At 39.7% G+C, this 17488-nt stretch overlaps 1 protein-coding gene across 6 annotated transcripts in view; it reads right to left on the minus strand.

The window, feature by feature from the left end:
- SREK1 (splicing regulatory glutamine/lysine-rich protein 1) overlaps window positions 1–16620 on the minus strand; it is a 41826-nt gene extending 25206 nt beyond the window's left edge. The window contains exons 1-3 of one of the 6 annotated variants that reach the window (XM_014964912.1): window positions 15352–16620; window positions 4898–5031; window positions 1222–2217 (exon numbers count right to left, since the gene is read on the minus strand). In XM_014964912.1, coding sequence (XP_014820398.1) covers window positions 2210–2217; window positions 4898–5031; window positions 15352–15512 — 303 coding nt within the window. In that variant the 5' untranslated portion in view covers window positions 15513–16620 and the 3' untranslated portion in view covers window positions 1222–2209. Of the gene's footprint in view, window positions 1–1221; window positions 2218–3852; window positions 3986–4897; window positions 5032–15351 lie in introns of those variants that run through there. The other 5 variants (XM_014964911.1, XR_001414400.1, XM_014964906.1 and 2 more) reach the window with 5 other exon arrangements.
- Between the last annotated feature and the right edge of the window lie 868 nt (window positions 16621–17488).

Genomic DNA, 17488 nt, shown 5'->3' on the forward strand with positions numbered 1-17488 from the left:
CATGAAATATCTTGCAAACTTACTTCCCTGTTCTTTAAACAGTTTTGAAAAACAAATTAATATGCGAGGCCAAATAACCTCACAAGTTACAAGCTTGAAGTTTTGAGTTTTACCTCCAATAATTTCTTTACAAAAGGAATATAAGCCCACAAAAATGCAACAAAACATGTGGGCTATGACCAACAAATTAGGACACTATAGTTTAAGAATAACTCTTTTGAAAATTTTCTAAACTCATGGTTTTTAAAAGTCGAGTAGAAATGAGGTAAAGATATTTATTTTCTAGTGAGGTCAACAGACAACATAAATATGCTATATCTATAATACATCCCTAGAAAGATTTCTTAGAAGCTTTTGTGTTTAGAAAATCAAAGATTCTATGACCATTTATTTATTGATTTTTCACTATGCAAAGAAATCCGGAAGCAGAGATAGATTAGCTCTGCATTGCCTAGAGACAGCTTAAGATTCTTAGGAAACGTACAGTTGTCCTAAATATAAGTTATGATGATACAGAAAAGTAACAATCAAAGTGCTTAAGAGCCCTAGTCAACCTAGTGCATACCAGAATCCATTTTGCTTTATGCTAAACAGAAGTACCTGTGTTAAGCAAGTACTGTTTACAATATTTTGATCCCCTCCAAGTGCTCAGAAGAAATTAATTTCCTACTCTTTCTACTGAAACTACATAACTACATGGTTAATCCTCCCCCCCAAAACTGCTTCTGCAGTAAGTAAGTTTGCTTGTTTTAAAAATACTTACAGTTCATATCTACTCTAGACATAAAGGAACTGTTATTTTCCTATTATTTTAAATCAATGGAAAATGTACACTTACAAATAAAGTAATTTCTGTGTGATCCAATTCATGATTCTTATTGGATTTAGCAGCAGTAATTAAAGAGATTACACCTACTTGCAATCACCTCAATTGCCACAGCTAAATCCAACAGAGATCATGAAGCAAAGCTCTTCCCAGCAGTAGCACAGAGTCTGGTGCATTACCAGTGACACCAGTTAATCCCAGTGCAGCTGGCTGGGAAGAGCAGTGCCCGAGTACTCGACACACCACCTCCTGCTCCACCACTTCAGTTTCAGGGCTTCTGTTTCACATAAGTAAGAACATCATTTAGAGATGAGAACCCTCTCAATCACTCCAGCATGAACTGCCAAGGCTTCTGAGATTCTGAGATGACCAAGACGACACATTTTTCTCTTTTCTTCTTATAATAATCACCACTGGAGCATGTCAAAGTACAATATACACACACATACACACACACAGAACTGATTCAATCTTCCCACAAATAACAGTGTTAAAAGACAATGTGCCTCACATAACACATTCCAACCAAAACTTCAGGCTGCATTTGTACTTATGAGTGGTAAACAGTTTTTTCTGAAAATTACAAAAACAAAACGATGAAATCTTACTGCCACTGACCTCACTGGAGCAAGGTTTCATCAGTACCAAACATGTACTTCATGACATTCCATACTCATGAAAGTCTAATTTCAGAAATAATTATTTCAAACTCTTCATAAATTAGACATAAAGACTTCTTTTAAACATACCATGCAACCTAAAATAAAACTACTCTGCTGAGAAGAGGAAAAGCAGAGAAAGATCATGACTTTACTTTGTAAAGTTAATTTCTCCAGAAGTGTTTCAACTGTCCTTTTTCAAGATAAGCTCATAAAGCATAACATATGAAAGAACATATCTTAAACTGATATATTTTTCACTACTCCTGTCTGCTGACACAATGTGCTCATCTGTTGAATTTAGATGCTTAAATGTATTCCAAATCAAATTTATCAGTTATTCACAACATGAAAGTTAATCATATTCTAAATCCTGTGTATACCATCCACCAATCATAAGCAGCTTCAGGTCAACTTCAAAATGAAACACTGTGAACCCTTTACAAAACACCATTTTTACAGAACTGAAGTACCAGTTCACAAGTACAAGGGAAAGAGATTTAACAGAACAAAACAAAAAAAGGGACAAAATAAAATAAAAATAAAAATAAAAGAAACAAAGGAAAGAAAGCAAAATAAAATAAAAACAGAGACAGGGCGTCCATCTTCAGCAGGCCAGACTTCGATCTCATTTCCCCCATGAAGGTTTCACTTGGCGGCAGGTTTAGTGGCATGGCAAACAATGCCTAACTCAGGCAAGTGTAACAGGTCTGCCTTGGCCAGTCTAGTCATCTAATAATGCACAAATATCACACAGAGAAAACATACAAAACCAAATTAATAGTCAAAATCCATCTACCAGATAATGTGGACATAAAATTTAGAATGATTAGGGTGGCATCTTTGTTTATCTTTCAACCTTTGTGTTCTCAAAGTATAACATTTATAGAAAATCCTAACAATACACATACAAAAAAGTCCTATTTTGACAGCTTAATAATGTTACTTCATTTACAATTACATTTTTGTTTAATTGTTTATTAAACATTACAAAATTAACACTTTTTTCATTGTATAGTGATTCCCTCTTCTGCTCCCCTGATTTACCACTGTCTAAATACACTCAAACTTTCGGATTTTATTCTGGTTTTAAAAACTAAGTTTTCAGAGTTCCATATTACGTTCCTCTCCATTTGATTCGGCGCATGAAATGTTTTATTACTGGCACTGTTGGCCAAGGATATAATTTTATCTCCCAGTAGAATATAGACATCACTACTTTTAAAGCCCATGAGACACTCTACTGACTCCATTAACAATGCATCATACGGTAGTCAATCAAAAATCTTGCATTGTGGTCTCCAAAGCCATACTTACTCCACACAATAACTTCCTCAGAAAGTTAAACCCATATAAATTCACATCTTTATGAATTAAAATTAGTGACTCTGTTCAAAAGTTAAACGTAAACAGCATTCTGACATTAAAAAAAACTTGATCTCACAACCCAATTGTTTGTTCACCCGATTATGCATAAATCTCTGTGGGGTCCAGAATGATTTTGAACAGTGACAATTTTTTCTGTAATACGTTTTCTCAGAAATGCCTAGTAAGCCAGCTACAAATGGGGTTTGTCAGAACTTGACTTTATTCTCCTTCCATTCATGGTCTATCATCAAGAGACAGAGGAAATCAGCTTTACCTGCCTGTTGCCATATCACGTCAGGCAGTGATCTCATCACAAGAAAAACACCAGAAGTGTTGTTCATTCATTAGGCAGCATTCTTCCCTCTCTGGCAGTACTGAACCAGCGTTAAGGTCTTTTCAATGAAACATAAAACTAAGATCCTGAATAATTTGTATTCAATTATTTAGGGGCAATTTTTCAACTCTGGTCCCACTAGCCTCTACAAAGCTTCAAGTGGATACAGCAATATCCTCTTTGTGGTTTAAGAACAGGTACAAAAAATAAAACCAAAAAGTCCCCAAAACAAGGTATAAAAGCAACTAAAAATCTAGGCCTCTCAAAGACAAATATATGTGCCATATGCTCCTATTAAGAAGGCTACAAGAATAGGTGCCTAGTATATTGTATTGTAGGTAAATATACCCTTTAGTGAAAGTGCTTATAGGGTCTACGAAATTTTGGAGACTTGTCAGAGTTTGCTAAGAACATCCCAGATCATAATTACAGCAGCATTAATCTCATACTAGCTAGATCATGATGCAGCAAAACACGCCAAAAAATGGTACTCTGGGACCACTGTTAACAAACTCCAAGAAGTCAACAGTATTTTTTGAACCAAAACCTGACTCTCGCAGTTAAAAAAGTTATGTTAATAGGAGGCATTTCTTGACTTGTTGCAGTTCAATCATTCTAAATATTGTTGTTTTTGCGAAAACAGCTACTGTGTTCGAAGTGAAGTTAAATTTACTCCATCAGCTGGAATATTTCCACTCAAAAGAAGCAAAAAGTCCAGAACCAAATGGGCAGATGCTCAGTTCCACAATGATCCCAATGAAGTCAATGGGGCTCTGCCTCACTCCAGCGATATTCCTACTGTAGGGACATGTAACACTATTCAGATTTGGGATATTACACTAATAAAACTACCCGTATTCAACACATCTGTAAAAGTATGGCCTCAAAGCTAGTTAAAAGAACACTTGTAAATTTAGCATTCACCAAGCATTTTATTTTATTAAGAGTTTTAAAAATATTTTACACTGGAAGCATTCTGTACAGATCACCGCATTTTTAAACAGAGATCTAAAATAAAAAAGGAGTACCAATATATGTAAGAAAGCCTTTTTATGGCACACGAAATAATACTTTCCACAGTAATGAGAAAGGAAAATTAAATTTTATTAAACTAACAGGTAAACATCTATATTAAAACAGTAATTATCACCATGAATGCTAAATATTTTAGATTAAATGAATCTAAAATGGCCAAATGCATATATATCACATGTCTACAAGACAAAACTGGGATTCAGCCTAAAAAAAAATAGACAAAATAATCAGTATCTTAAAAAAAAACCAAACCACCACCACATCAAAGGTGATACATTAAGATCCAAACTGCAATGATGCCAGGAAATTGCTAAATCTTTTCAGTGCTCCATTGACTTCAGTGAGAACTCTGTGTGAGAATAAGCTTGCCAACACATACCATAATGAAGGGAATTATTTCACCTTCTTTTCCTTTTTTTCTCAGAATATGTAATAACTATGAAAAATTGAATCACCCTAATTTAAATCAACTACCTTTTCTCTAATGCTGAATTTCAATTAAACCTATATAATTGTGTTTCTTCATGCAATTTTCAATTTTGTTGCAAGACTTATCAAAAAGCAATAAAATGAAATAAAATAACAACAGAGCACCACCTTCTTACACGGAAAGCTTGTAACGATTAGCAGACACGACAAAGACCAACATTACAGAACAATGTCTAAAATACTAACCTTCTGCACAGGGCACAACTATCAAAGCTCTGTCAATAAAAACGGTGTTAGTTAGATGCTGGGCCACACCAACACTCGATGCTTCACGAAACTTAATATAACATACTTTGGAGGAAAAAGCAAGAGGTGCGTTGCTGCAAGATAAAAGGAAAAAAGTAATTAGTCACATTAAGTAATTGTATGCATGTATTTTTAACTATTATTGTTTAATTAAAAAGTATGTTTTAGACTTCCTGGAAAAGTTAGCCAAAAGACAAAGACTACAGAAATTTACTAACTTGCCTACTAATTATGTTACTGAAAAAAGCATAGCATAGCAACTCCTCCATTTTAATGGAAACTTATGGAAGCCAAAATCCCAAATTACCAAGGCTTACTTTCTTTTATAATCTTGCTAAACACCATTGACCAGAACATTCCAAATTATTATTATAAGTAGCATATTTACTTGACCCATTTGTCAAGTAAGTAATTTATAACTTGTCTTTTTTCTGCCAAATCATCCTTGATTAGGAAAGCCAAACAACAAGCCCCATCAATATTCACTGGGTTCTTCGTATATTAACCCATAATAACTGATACACTTTCTTAGGTCTTCATTAAAGCAGTTTTGTTAATTCTTATCAAGATATAAGCAGTTCTTGAGAGTTCTTTCAAATGTCAGGTCTTAGTTCATTAATATAACAAAAATCCTTTTTATCATCTGCCTTAGTTTGGCATAGTGTAGTATGGAATAGGACAAAACTGGAGGAGGTAGGAGGAATTCACTCTTGCTAGAAGAAGGAAGAATTTGTTGTTTGCTTTTCCACTAGAAAGTATACCAACAGCTATGTTAAAAAGCACAATGTGTAAACATTGTAATCTTGTTCAAAACCAAAGAACTTTGCTTTAAAAAAAAATGTATTCCCTAGTCAAGTATTCCCTTTTAACCGCTATACAAGCAGTTTATTTCTCCATATGAAGGAAGTACAGGTGAAATCTTCAAAAAGAAAATGCAATAGGATATTGCTGGAACATCAGCTATTTCCATTTGGAAAGACCATATGTCTTCTTGCAAAGCAGCAACTCATGGAAAATACGCTGCATAAACTGCTTCATCCTGACCTTCCTTCAAATGAAACAGAAACATCTATCAACATTCTGGAAGTACCAGGAGCAATTCAAGTTTAGCCCAGCCCATCTTGTAGTCCCTCAAATTCCAAGCAGGTAAATTCCAAAGTTGTTGAATGGAATGAATTAGAATTTAGTACTTACATACATGCTCAGAAATTTTAGACAAATAAACAAAGAACTCAGACTGAGGCAGACAGACTGGCATGTTTCTGGTTACCAAAAAGGTAACGCCTAGGTAAAATATCTAGAGAGCCAGCCAACTTCAGAATGACATTCGGAAACATTTATGATGGAAAATTCTGTGAAAAAAAGTACTCTAAGGAGGTAAAAGTAAACAAGGAGTGGAAGAGACACAAATACGAAAGCCAACCTTTATACAATTTAGAAAATCATTGCAAGATGACAACATTTCTTTTGGCCATTTATTTTGTTTATAGTGGCCAATGTCTTCACAGTTTTCACGTTTCCACAGTCAGGAAGAAAACTGTACAGAATGGCTTCTCTGCCACCTGTCAAGTTATCGGTTCAGAACAGTTTCCAACAACAGAGGTGACCATGAGCTATGACTTTCTCAGTATTCCACAGAAATGTTTGCATACAATTTTTAAACTTACATATGCTGAAAAGCCAAACTTTGCTCACTGCAAGGATTTTCTTTTTATGGCCACCGGTGGTTTTTATTTGTTTTGTTTTGTTGGGAGGAATGTGGAAGGGAGTCTGTGGAAGTGTGTTTGTTGGGAAGAGGGTGTTTTACTTTTTTTGTTGTTGTTGGAGTTTGTTTGTTTTTAAATACACATGCCAGTGTTACAACCCAAATGGCTGAAGTTTCAACCGAAGATGCAGTGATCCATACTGTTGAAGACTTCTAACTTCTCCTGTTTCCTTTGGTTTCATTGCTAACTCAGGCCCCATAAATGAACCTTATAAACTCCAACCTTTATAGAGCCAGCTCTTACAAGCGTAATTTTTATAATATTCTCTCCTCCCTTCCCTCCCCTGTATGTCTTGGATTTCAATCACAAAAGGTATACGTGGAAAATATGTTAAAAAATATTAACATCAGAATACTGCTGCAAACAAGGCTCCAAAAAGAAGTCTTGGTACAAAGTGCTTTCTAAAGGTTACAGAGGCAAAATTCTCTTATAAGGCAACCACCTCGACTGAAAGCCCATCAATACTGCACCTACATGAAGGGAGATCATTAAGATCCAGAAGATAGAAAATTCTGAAATTTTGCACAGTGACCAAGTCTTCTCCTTTTACAAAGTGGGCCTCCTAAACCTCCCCAGCAGGAACATTAAGAAGTCTTTCTTAAAAAGTCCTACTCTGTTTTAATTCCTTTTGTTCCATTTTTTATTGCTAAACTTTTCTGAGGCTAGGTTGAGGCAGAGTCATAATCTTCCTCCAAGCACCTCCAACACAAAAAAAGCAACTCCTACATCTCTGATTCAAGGTTACTATAATCCAGTTCCTTTAGAAAAGCAAGAGACCTCAAACAGGAAATAAACACCTAAATAGTACTCAGAGAGTTATGCCATTTTTGTCTTCCTTTGTAATGACACAGTAACATCAATCTACCAATAACAACCAACAAAACCAACCAAAAATATTTAGTCAGAATGACCTACTCAGAAAGCTACAGTGAAAAAATCAAATAAAAGGCTACAAAACATTCCTCAACATTCCTCTGGATTTTCTCAGGGGCGTGGTGGTGGAGGAGACAACAAAAATTAATAACTTATCAAAATAAGATGTTCTGGAATAATTGTGCCGATCATATCTAAATAAGTCTGTGTTTCATCTCAAAGGCCTTGTCTATACTGCAGTTGTTGCAGGATATAAGAAACACTTGTGCGTTCTAATGTTCAAGACCACTCCAGACCCTCCAGAAGCAAAACACAGCACAGGTTTTTTAAATACCCTCCAGAAACAAGACACTAGTCTTTTTCAATACCTAGTATGGACAGTTTGTGCCTCCCTGCTTTCAAACAATGCATTCTGTAAAAATCCAGCTGTTGCTTAATAAAGCTTTCCAATATTTAACTGTTCAAAAATCTTCTGAGAGCCACATTTGAAGGCTCATGGGTACAAATGTAATTGTGAAGGCTTTTCTGAAACACAGACTTCAACTGTGTGACACGCATAACACAAAAGCATGATTGGGAGTAAGGATCTGATTACAGACGTCACTGGTACCTTAGTAAGCCAAAAAAACAACTTGAAGCTGTATGAGTGGTTGGCATACTACAGTACACACACACCCTGCGAAACAGCTTCAGATTTCAGCTGTACTGCAAACTGAAAGTGATCCATAAAAACTGGACTCTGTCCTGTTCAGAACTGTGAGAAAAAGAAACCGTACTTCATCTTCGCAAAAAGTCTTCTTAAACAGCCAAAAGAAAAGTACCAAATTAATGCATTCTTTAAGAACATATTTAGTAAATTTAAACATAAGTAACTTCAGGCTGTTAAAAGCAACACACAAGACGCAGAAGTTTCAGGGAATATTCTACACAGAAGGGAACACGGTATACCCTCATGCTCTTGCATATTCAAATGCCAGCATCATCACTCTAGTGTGGTTTCTTGAAGACCTTTTGCACATGGCGGCTTGCAGGAGGGCTCCCTCATGATTTGTGTGTATTCCCACTTGAGAAAACTCAGTGAGCACTGGAAGTTTTGTAAATGGGAAGCCAAGGAGCTCCTGTTAAACAGCAACAGCAATTCTCCATTCCCAAAGTGGGAACTCAGATCTCTAACCAAATTGTTACCGTACACCGGTATTCAAAACTTCAGGAGTTTTTGCTCATACTTGCTGACAAAACTGTCACTGTAGCTGACAGCAAAGCTCCACTAAACCCACTATCTTCTACACAGAAGTGGCAAATCCACTTTGCTGCTGGTGTAGCAGCAACTCCTACTACATAAACTAATTCTCTTACACAGGCTATGATTATAATTTTCTGTTCTTGTTTACTTTTTCATCCTATCTAACCATAATCTCCGAAGTCATTTTCATAAATATTGTAAAGAAAAATTATAGATTTATAAGTCTTTAGATTCAGGAAGAAACCAGAACTCATTTATTGAAACTAGAAACCTGCAATTCAGAATCATATTATCATAAAATGATTTGGGTTGGAAGAGACCTTAAAGATCATCTAATTTCAACCACCCCATGCTTTGAATTTTAAGATTAGAGTTTCAATGGAAAGCCTTCAGAGAGCAGGCAGTATATAATTGTACAATCAAACCCTGGTTTAAAATCTTCTTGTTAGAAAATAAGTAAATACAAAGAGCCACCAGTAACAAGGCAGAAACTTCCCCATGGAGAACTAGCCTTTAAGGAACATGGTATGAAATCCATCCTTCTTAAAGGATGTTTGATCAGCAATGACTGAAGAAACTCAAAGGCTTTGATCAAGGACAATAAAACATGAAGTGACAAGCTACCAAAAAAGCATAGCATGATTTTACTAATTATTCATAAAAAAAGTCCTCCCAATCATTGTAACGGACCCTAACAGAAACTGCAACTTTAAAATCACAGTCTTAAGATACTAATTGCTGGGAAAAGTCACTGGCTTCAGGAAGGTTGTTGGGAATACTGAAGAGTCATCTTAAGAGCCTGCGTTATATTTAATGCATTAAAAAGCTGAGATGATTTGTCTCTTCCTCTCCACATTTTGCAGGCTTACAAGAACTTTAAGTAATCTACTCTAACATTAGTATGCTTTCTTTTTATTACAATCTGTAAGTAATTATATTCAGCAATTGAAACCTCCTTTAGTCTTTTAAGGGAAATCTCTGCTGCATCCCAAAAAGCTGAGGTACCTGTTAATAAGAGAAAAATTGTAGAAAATGGGTAAAAAGGAATTCTTCTCTCTATAATGCTAATTCAGATAACCATACCATAGCCCTGTACTTTGCTCTACAGTCACTAAAGCATAAAACCTATAGGTGACAGAGACATCATCCTCTCTCCCTAGTAAGTAAAAAATCATCTCTTTTTTGATTAATTTCATTTCAAGGTAGGGTGTTGCACAATGAATTAAGAGTGGAACAGTGTTACCAAACGAATTTCCTATAAGGTGGAAATGATCACCTGATCAAACACATCATTTCTACAATCCTCTTGGACTGCTGACACAGCAAAATACCAGAGGATTAGGAAAAAAAATATCCAAAGTTAACGTGCAAAGCTGCATCTTCCAAGAACGGGAAAAATATTTTAAAAAATAACTAAATTGTCAAGAGCTCCAAAATGGTCCATGTCCTTGACCAAGTTAATGCACAAATACCAGAATGAGACTCATTTGAGACTTGCTGCTCCAGCTGGATGCACATAAGTCCAAGGGACCTGATGGGATTCATCCCAGGGTACTGAGAGAGCTGGCTGATGTTATCTTGGGGCCTCTCCATTATTTTTCAACAGTCCTGGGACTCTGGAGAGGTCCCAGTCCACTGGAAGCTGGCAAAGGTTGTACCAATTTTTAAGAAGGGTAAAAAGGAATTATCAAGCCTGGTAATTACAGGCTCATCGGCCTCGTAAAATTATGAAGGTTATTCTAGGAGTTATTGAAAAATACTTGAGAGACAACACAGCCATAGGTCATAGCCAGCACGGGTTCTTAAGAGGCAAGTCCTGCTTAACCAACTTAATTTCCTTTTATGACAAAGTAACTCATCTAGTTGACCAGCAGATGTGGAATTTTAGGATTTCAGCAAAGCTTTTCATACTGTCTCTCACAGTATCATGCTGACAGAATGTCCAGCACACACCTTAAAAAGTCCATAATACACTGGATGAGCAACTGCCTGATGGGTCAAGCTCAAGAAGGTAAAGTAAATGGGGTTACATCAGGCTGGCAGCCAGTCACCAGTGGGGTTCCTAGGGCCCAGTTTTGGGATCAATGCTCTTAAATGTTCTTATAAATTATCTGGGTGCAGGAATTGAATGTACATTAAGTTTGCTCATGATACTAAACCAGAGGGAACTCTGGACTCCCTTGAGGGTAGAAAGGCCTTATGGGGAGATCTGGATAATCACCAACCATATAAAATTTAACAAGTGCCAGATTCTCCACCTGGGATGGAGTAACCCTGGTTATACATAATAAATTCCGGGACAAGAGGTTGGAGAGCACTCCCACAGAAAGAGATCTGGGGGTTTGGGTTGATGGCAAGTTAAACATGAGTCAACAGTGTGCCCTGGCAGCCAACAGAGCCAACTGTGTCCTGGGGTGCATCAAGCACAGCATAGCCAGCCAGTCAAGGGAGGGGATTCTCCCTCACCTCCCAGAACTGTGTGCCGTTCTGGGAGCCTTAATGTAAGAAGGACATCAGACTATTAAGAGTGTGCCCAGAGGAGAGCGACCAAGATGGTGCAAGGTCAATAGCAAGACCAAGAAACAGCCTGAGGAGCAGCTGAGGTCACTTGGGTTGCTCAGCTTGGAGAAGGCAAGGCAGAGGGGTGACCTCATGGCAGCCTATGCCTTCCTCAAGGGGGGCAGTGGAGCCGGAGCTGATCCCCTCTCGCTGGTGACCAGTGACAGAACATGAGGAAATGGAATGAAGCTGCGTCAGGGGAATGTACTGTATGCATGTACACGTGGACACCTATTCTGCTTAATGTTATGCATTAACAACAGAGCTGGAAGTTCAGAGCTATTAGAAATAAACATGCCCAGCAAAGGCAATGGGATTACAAATATTACAGTAAATTCCTTAACAGGAATGCCCTTTTCATATACATGAAATGACACATACAGAAGAGAAAAACTTCACTCTGCTCTGTAATCATACAATCATAGAATATAGAATCATAGAATCGTCTAGGTTGGAAGGGACCTTAAAGATCATCTAGTTCAACCATCAACCTAACTCTGACAAAAAAATAAATAAGAAATAAGCAATAAAAAAAAAAATAATCACTAAACCATATTCCTGAGGACCATGTCAACCCGTTTTTTGAACATCTCCAGGGATGGTTCCTTAACCACTTCCCTGGGCAGCCCATTCCAATGCTGGATAACACTTTCCGTGAAGAAATTTTTCCTAATATCCAATCTAAACCTCCCCTGGCGCAACTTGAGGCCATTTCCCCTTCTCCCGTGACTTGGGAGACGAGACCAACCCCTGCTTCTCTACACCCCCCCTTCAGGTAGTTATAGAGCGCCATAAGGTCTCCCCTCAGCCTCCTCTTCTCCAGACTGAACAACCCCGGCTCCCTCAGCCTCTCCTCATAAGACTTCATTGCCCTTCTCTGCACCCGCTCTAGCACCTCAATGTCTTTTTTGTGGTGAGGGGCCCAAACCTGGACACAGTACTTGAGGTGAGGCCTCACCAGGGCCGAGTACAGGGGGACGATCACCTCTCGTAAGGTGATTCACCTTATGTAAGCTGAATATTTGCAACACAGAATTAGAGAGAAAATTGGTTGCAATTCTACACAATGCAATTTGTAACTTATTTCACCTCATGTCTCAATCTATTAAAAAGTTAGAAAACTACTCTTTTAATATTACACCTTATATTATTCTTGAAACAATGGTTATTGGCTTTTTTAACTAGATATTTCTGTACAAAGGCTAGCAAAGGGGGTCCCAATCTCAGTGAGAACTTTCACTTAATTTAGGTAACATGAGACCTGTAGTTCACTAGGTCAACTTAGTGAATTACGCTTTTCATCTAGAAACCAGACTGGAACGTTAGTTTCCACTGTTCCATGAAGGCAACAAACTTCATGCTCTACAATAACTGAAGTTTGGATTTCTTATAGAATTGTTTTTAAAGCAAAGACTACGATGACATGATTTTTTTGTCTGATGTTGATGCTACTGTAAAAAGCAAATTTCCCTTTTAATTGAATTAATGGAAAGAATTGATTTTAAAAAATCTAGGCCTTAAATTGTTAAACACTTAAGGAAAAAGCAGTGGCAGAAAATAATTTTAAGAAATTGCAGACATCTCTTGTAGCATCTTTTTGCTTGAGACACCTTTGCTTCCCACACATTCCTCAATGAAACACTATTTTTGGAATTTATCATAACTTCAAACATATTTTCAGAGAGTCAATAGGAAGCATGACTTTTTTTTGTTTCACAAAAAGGGCATTAAACTAAGTACTTAATTTTTTTGGAAAGTCAGGTCAAATGTCCATAACTATTAGGCAAGGAAGTATGTATTTCTAAAAGTTATGCATAAAAAACTATACATAAAAAGAGCAAAAAAAGTAATCACAGTCCTGCATCCTATCTCTGAAAACCAAATTAATAATTTACAGCACTATAGCCTTTACATTTTTAAGCCAAACCTTACTACGGTACTGGATTTTAATACTTCATGTGTATACACACACTTGAATTTTATACAAAGGCACAAACATTATTTGCGTATGAATGTCAAGAAAGTATCTATTTGTCTTAACTCTGTTATATAACTTAGTGGAAAAGAAAAGCAACACCTATAACAAAAAATATATTTGGTCAGGAGAAAACTCAAGTGTATTAAGAAGCAAGTGTGGAACAAGTTCAAAGTAAAACCCTAGAAAACTGCATAAAAATCACCATAAATCTATTAAAGACTGTTTAAAATTCAGTAAGGATGTTTTAAGCTGTGCTGGTTTTGGCTGGGATAGAGTTAATTTTCTTTATAGTAGCCAGTGTGGGGCTATGTTTTGGGTATGTACTGCAGACAGTGTTGCTAATGCAGGGATATTTTAGTTACTGCTGAGCAGTGCTTATGCACAGTCAAGGCATTTTCTGCTCCTCACATCACGCCACCAGCGAGGAGACTGGGGGTGCACAAGGTAGAAGGAGAAACAGACAAGGAGAGCTGACCCAAACTGACCACAGGGGTATTCCATACCATATGATGTCACACTCAACATAAAGCTGGGAGAAGAGGAAAGAAAGAGGGATCCATTCAGAGTTGTGGTGTTTTGTCTTTCCAAGTAACCATTACACCCGATGGAGCCCTGCTATCCTGGAGATGGCTGAACCCCTGCCTGCCGAGGGGAAGCAGTGAATCAATTCCTTATTTTGCTTTGCCTGCATGTGCAGCTTTTGCTCTATCTATTAAACTGTCATTAGCTCAACCCATGGGTTTTCTGAGTTTTACTCTTCCAATTCTCTCCCCAACCTTGCCAGGGTTGGGGGGTGGCAAAGAGTGAGCAAGCAGGTAGGTAAGTGGGGCTTAGTTGATAGCCAGGATTAAATCATGACATAAGCATATCTTTACATGAATGGATGCCTATTACATATACTTTATACACATATTACATCTTATTTTTCTGAATGGTCCTCATTCCAACCTACTCAGATGTGATGTAGTAACGTCTGAAAACAGATAACCGCCAACTTTTTTGCTACTGACTTTTAAAAATCAAAATTTTATTCATCCGAATGTCTTCTTCGTATTAAAATTGAAGTATGTCGATGTGAATGACTCCCCTTTCTGCTATTCCTATTTAACGTTCAGAAGAAAAAAGAAAAGACAAATGGCTTGAAAGGACACGTCAGTCATTCACTTCATGGTACAACAGATGCTTTAAGAAAAACAGTATTTCTTTTCCTTCCCCATTCTCTTGTTCATCATCTGCTTGGCAGAAACAACACTGTTATTTTGCAAACCTCTGTTATTTCCCATCTAAGTGCACCCCTTTCACCCAGCTTGAGATGATAACAACAGCTACAATTTAGAGAAACATGTAGTGTCCGTTATTAACTTCCATTTACTGCACACGTCTTATTAGGGGCATTTCTGAGCACAAGATAAGGAAGGTTCCGTGCTCCTAAGAACAAATATTTTGGCTTCTGTTCGAGTACCCCTTGTTCGGGGAACAGATCCCTTCGAACAAAAAAACAACAGTTCGAGCGGAGAGGAAGGTGGGCCACAGAAAAGGGGTTTTGAGGAAAAGGAGGGGAAGAGACCTGTGCCGGGGAAGCGCTCCGGGGACGCTTCTCGCCAGGCCGTGGGGCTGTGACTCGGTGCCGGGCACCCTTCACAGCGGGAGGCTGCAGCCCTGGAGGCCGCCGCCGCCGCCACGGGAACACAAAACCCGGCGCTGTGCAGGCGCCGCGGTGCTGCCCGGCTCCCCCGGGCTGGCGCCGCCATCTTAAGTGCGGGCGCGGATCCTCTCTCCCTGCGCCCCGGCCGTACAAAGGGGTGGCACCACGTGACCCGCCCCCGCTCCCCCGGGAGGCCCCGCTGCCCGCACTCAAGATGGCACGTAGGGCCTTCTGCCTCTTCCCTTCCCTCCGCCCGCCCGGCCCCTCTAGGCCTCCTCCTCCTCCTCCCAAGTCTCTATCGCTCCGGAGGCCGGCGCAGACCCCACTTACTCCGGGGGATAGAGGCGCAGCTCCTCGATATCGCCCAGGAAGCCGAAGAGTGTCCGCATCTGCTCGCTGGTCACTGCCGAGGAGAGGTTCGTGACCTGGATGACCGAGGTGGGGCCCAAGGGGAAGCCCAGCGGCACCCCGATGCCGCCGCTGTTCATCATGGCGGAGCCCGCACCGCCGTGCCGCTCGCTGCCCCTGCCGCACGCAGCCGGGGAGGCGGGCCTGACCACCGAGAGGAGCGCGCGGCGCCTGCCAGAGCGCCCTAGCGCGACGGCCGCTCTAGCGGCGGACTCGACTGCTCCCTGGAGGAGCGTCCCGCCCGTCCCCTGCCGGCCGGGGATCTTCAGGGGGAAATTACCGCCCCCGCCTCGCCTCGCCCCCACCGGCGGCCGCGCTCCCTCCTTCAGCTGGGCGGCGGGAGGGGGATGCTCGCTTCCCGAGGAACCGGCCGGGCCGCCGCCGGGCGGGAGCTTCGGCTCCGCCTAGAAAGGGGCGCGGGGCCGCGCGCGCGCCTGGGAGTTAACGGCCGCTTCCCCCGCCTTAACGGCCTCCCCTCAGGCGCAGGCCAGCCGGGCCGGGCGGCGGGGGAGCGGGCCGCGGGGGCGGTGAGGCGGCTCCGTCGCCATGGGGAAGGCGCGGCGGTGGCTGATCTCCCGCCCCGAGGCGGCCCCAGCACCTCGGTAACCGGTCTCCGTCGCCCTCAGCAGGGTTCTCGGTGTAAACCCGGAGCACCGACGAGGCCGGGTACAAACCCCCCCCTTCTCACCGAGCAGGGTCGGGTCCGCTAATTAATTTGGCGTGGAATCGGCCAAACGCTCCGCCGGCAAATTAAAGTATGCCGGCAAGAAATGGAAGAGAGAGAGAAAAAAAAAATATTTCCCATTTAAATGCTCTTTTGGTAGCCAAGTTCGATAAGAGGCAGTTTAATTACCCTAGGGAATAAACCCTTGAAAACAGCCTTACTATGTTTAAATAGGAAGAGGTTGTAATGGAGTAAGTTGTTAATGTTTTTGTTATAACTTGACTGGGAATCTATCCCAATTAAATCTATCTTACCTGGAATTACAGTTCAAATTCTCTTTAAATATTAAATTGACTGGAGAAAATGAGAGACTGATCGCTATCAGTGTGGGTGATCACTAAGGTTCCATCTGTAGCCTTTATTAGGGGGTAAAGAACCGTACATCTTGGCACTGAAAGATTTAAGGTTTCAGACATGACTTAGTTTTTAAGACTTTGCATACCCGAAACCTGAATTGAGAAGGGACTGGAGTATTTTTGAAGCTCTCTGGGCTGAAAAAGATTGCGAATTTGTGATACTTCCCTGAGCAAGTAGGTCAGTTGTTACAGAATCTCCATAGATAAATTTGGGTAGTGCTTCCTTTGTTGATGCTTAATATTCTACAGAATTTTAAGGTATTTCAGGCAATTGTCAGAGATTTATTTAAAAATGCCTATGCATATATTTCAGGTAGTACTTATTTCAAAATTATAGTCGATGCACTCTTTTTCTAAATGGAATCCATAGTTCAAAAGAACAAGATTTAAGATGGAAGTTAAATCCTTCCTTTCAGCCATTCTAGTAGCCTTTAATTAGACCAAGTTTAGAGAAGTTTAACTGGAGAATTCAAGATCTTTGTTCTATATTGTGCAAAATTAAACTTTGGTATCATTATTCTATCTATAGGAACATTACCTAAAGATTTCCTGTGTTTTGACTAGTACATCTCCTCCAAAGGCAGTCAGCAGAGGTCTAGAAGCTATTACTGCTTTGAACATTTTTGTTCTTTCTCCTCACATCTCTCACCGGAGGGTACCAGAAAAATGAACTCTAAAATTTGAAAAGTTCTGTCATGTGAGAACTGAGTGGGACACCCTCCTTTAGGTAAAGCCTTTAATAGTACGTGAAATTCTGAGCTACTGATCTGCCTCCTGAAACAAAACAACAAAACACTGTTTAAATTTTCTACTTCTCAGTCTCTGCCACAGGACATAATTAGCTTGGAAAATAATACCAATAAGTTAATTTGGATTTCAGAATAATAGCAAAGAAAAAACCCCAAACCCAAAACTGAATTCCAAAAGCCTTGGTTCACACAGGCTGCCATTAAAATGCCAGAAGCAAACAATGACTCTG

This window comes from Calidris pugnax, unplaced genomic scaffold (assembly GCF_001431845.1).
Source record: "Calidris pugnax isolate Ruff unplaced genomic scaffold, ASM143184v1 scaffold273, whole genome shotgun sequence".
NCBI lineage: Eukaryota > Metazoa > Chordata > Aves > Charadriiformes > Scolopacidae > Calidris > Calidris pugnax.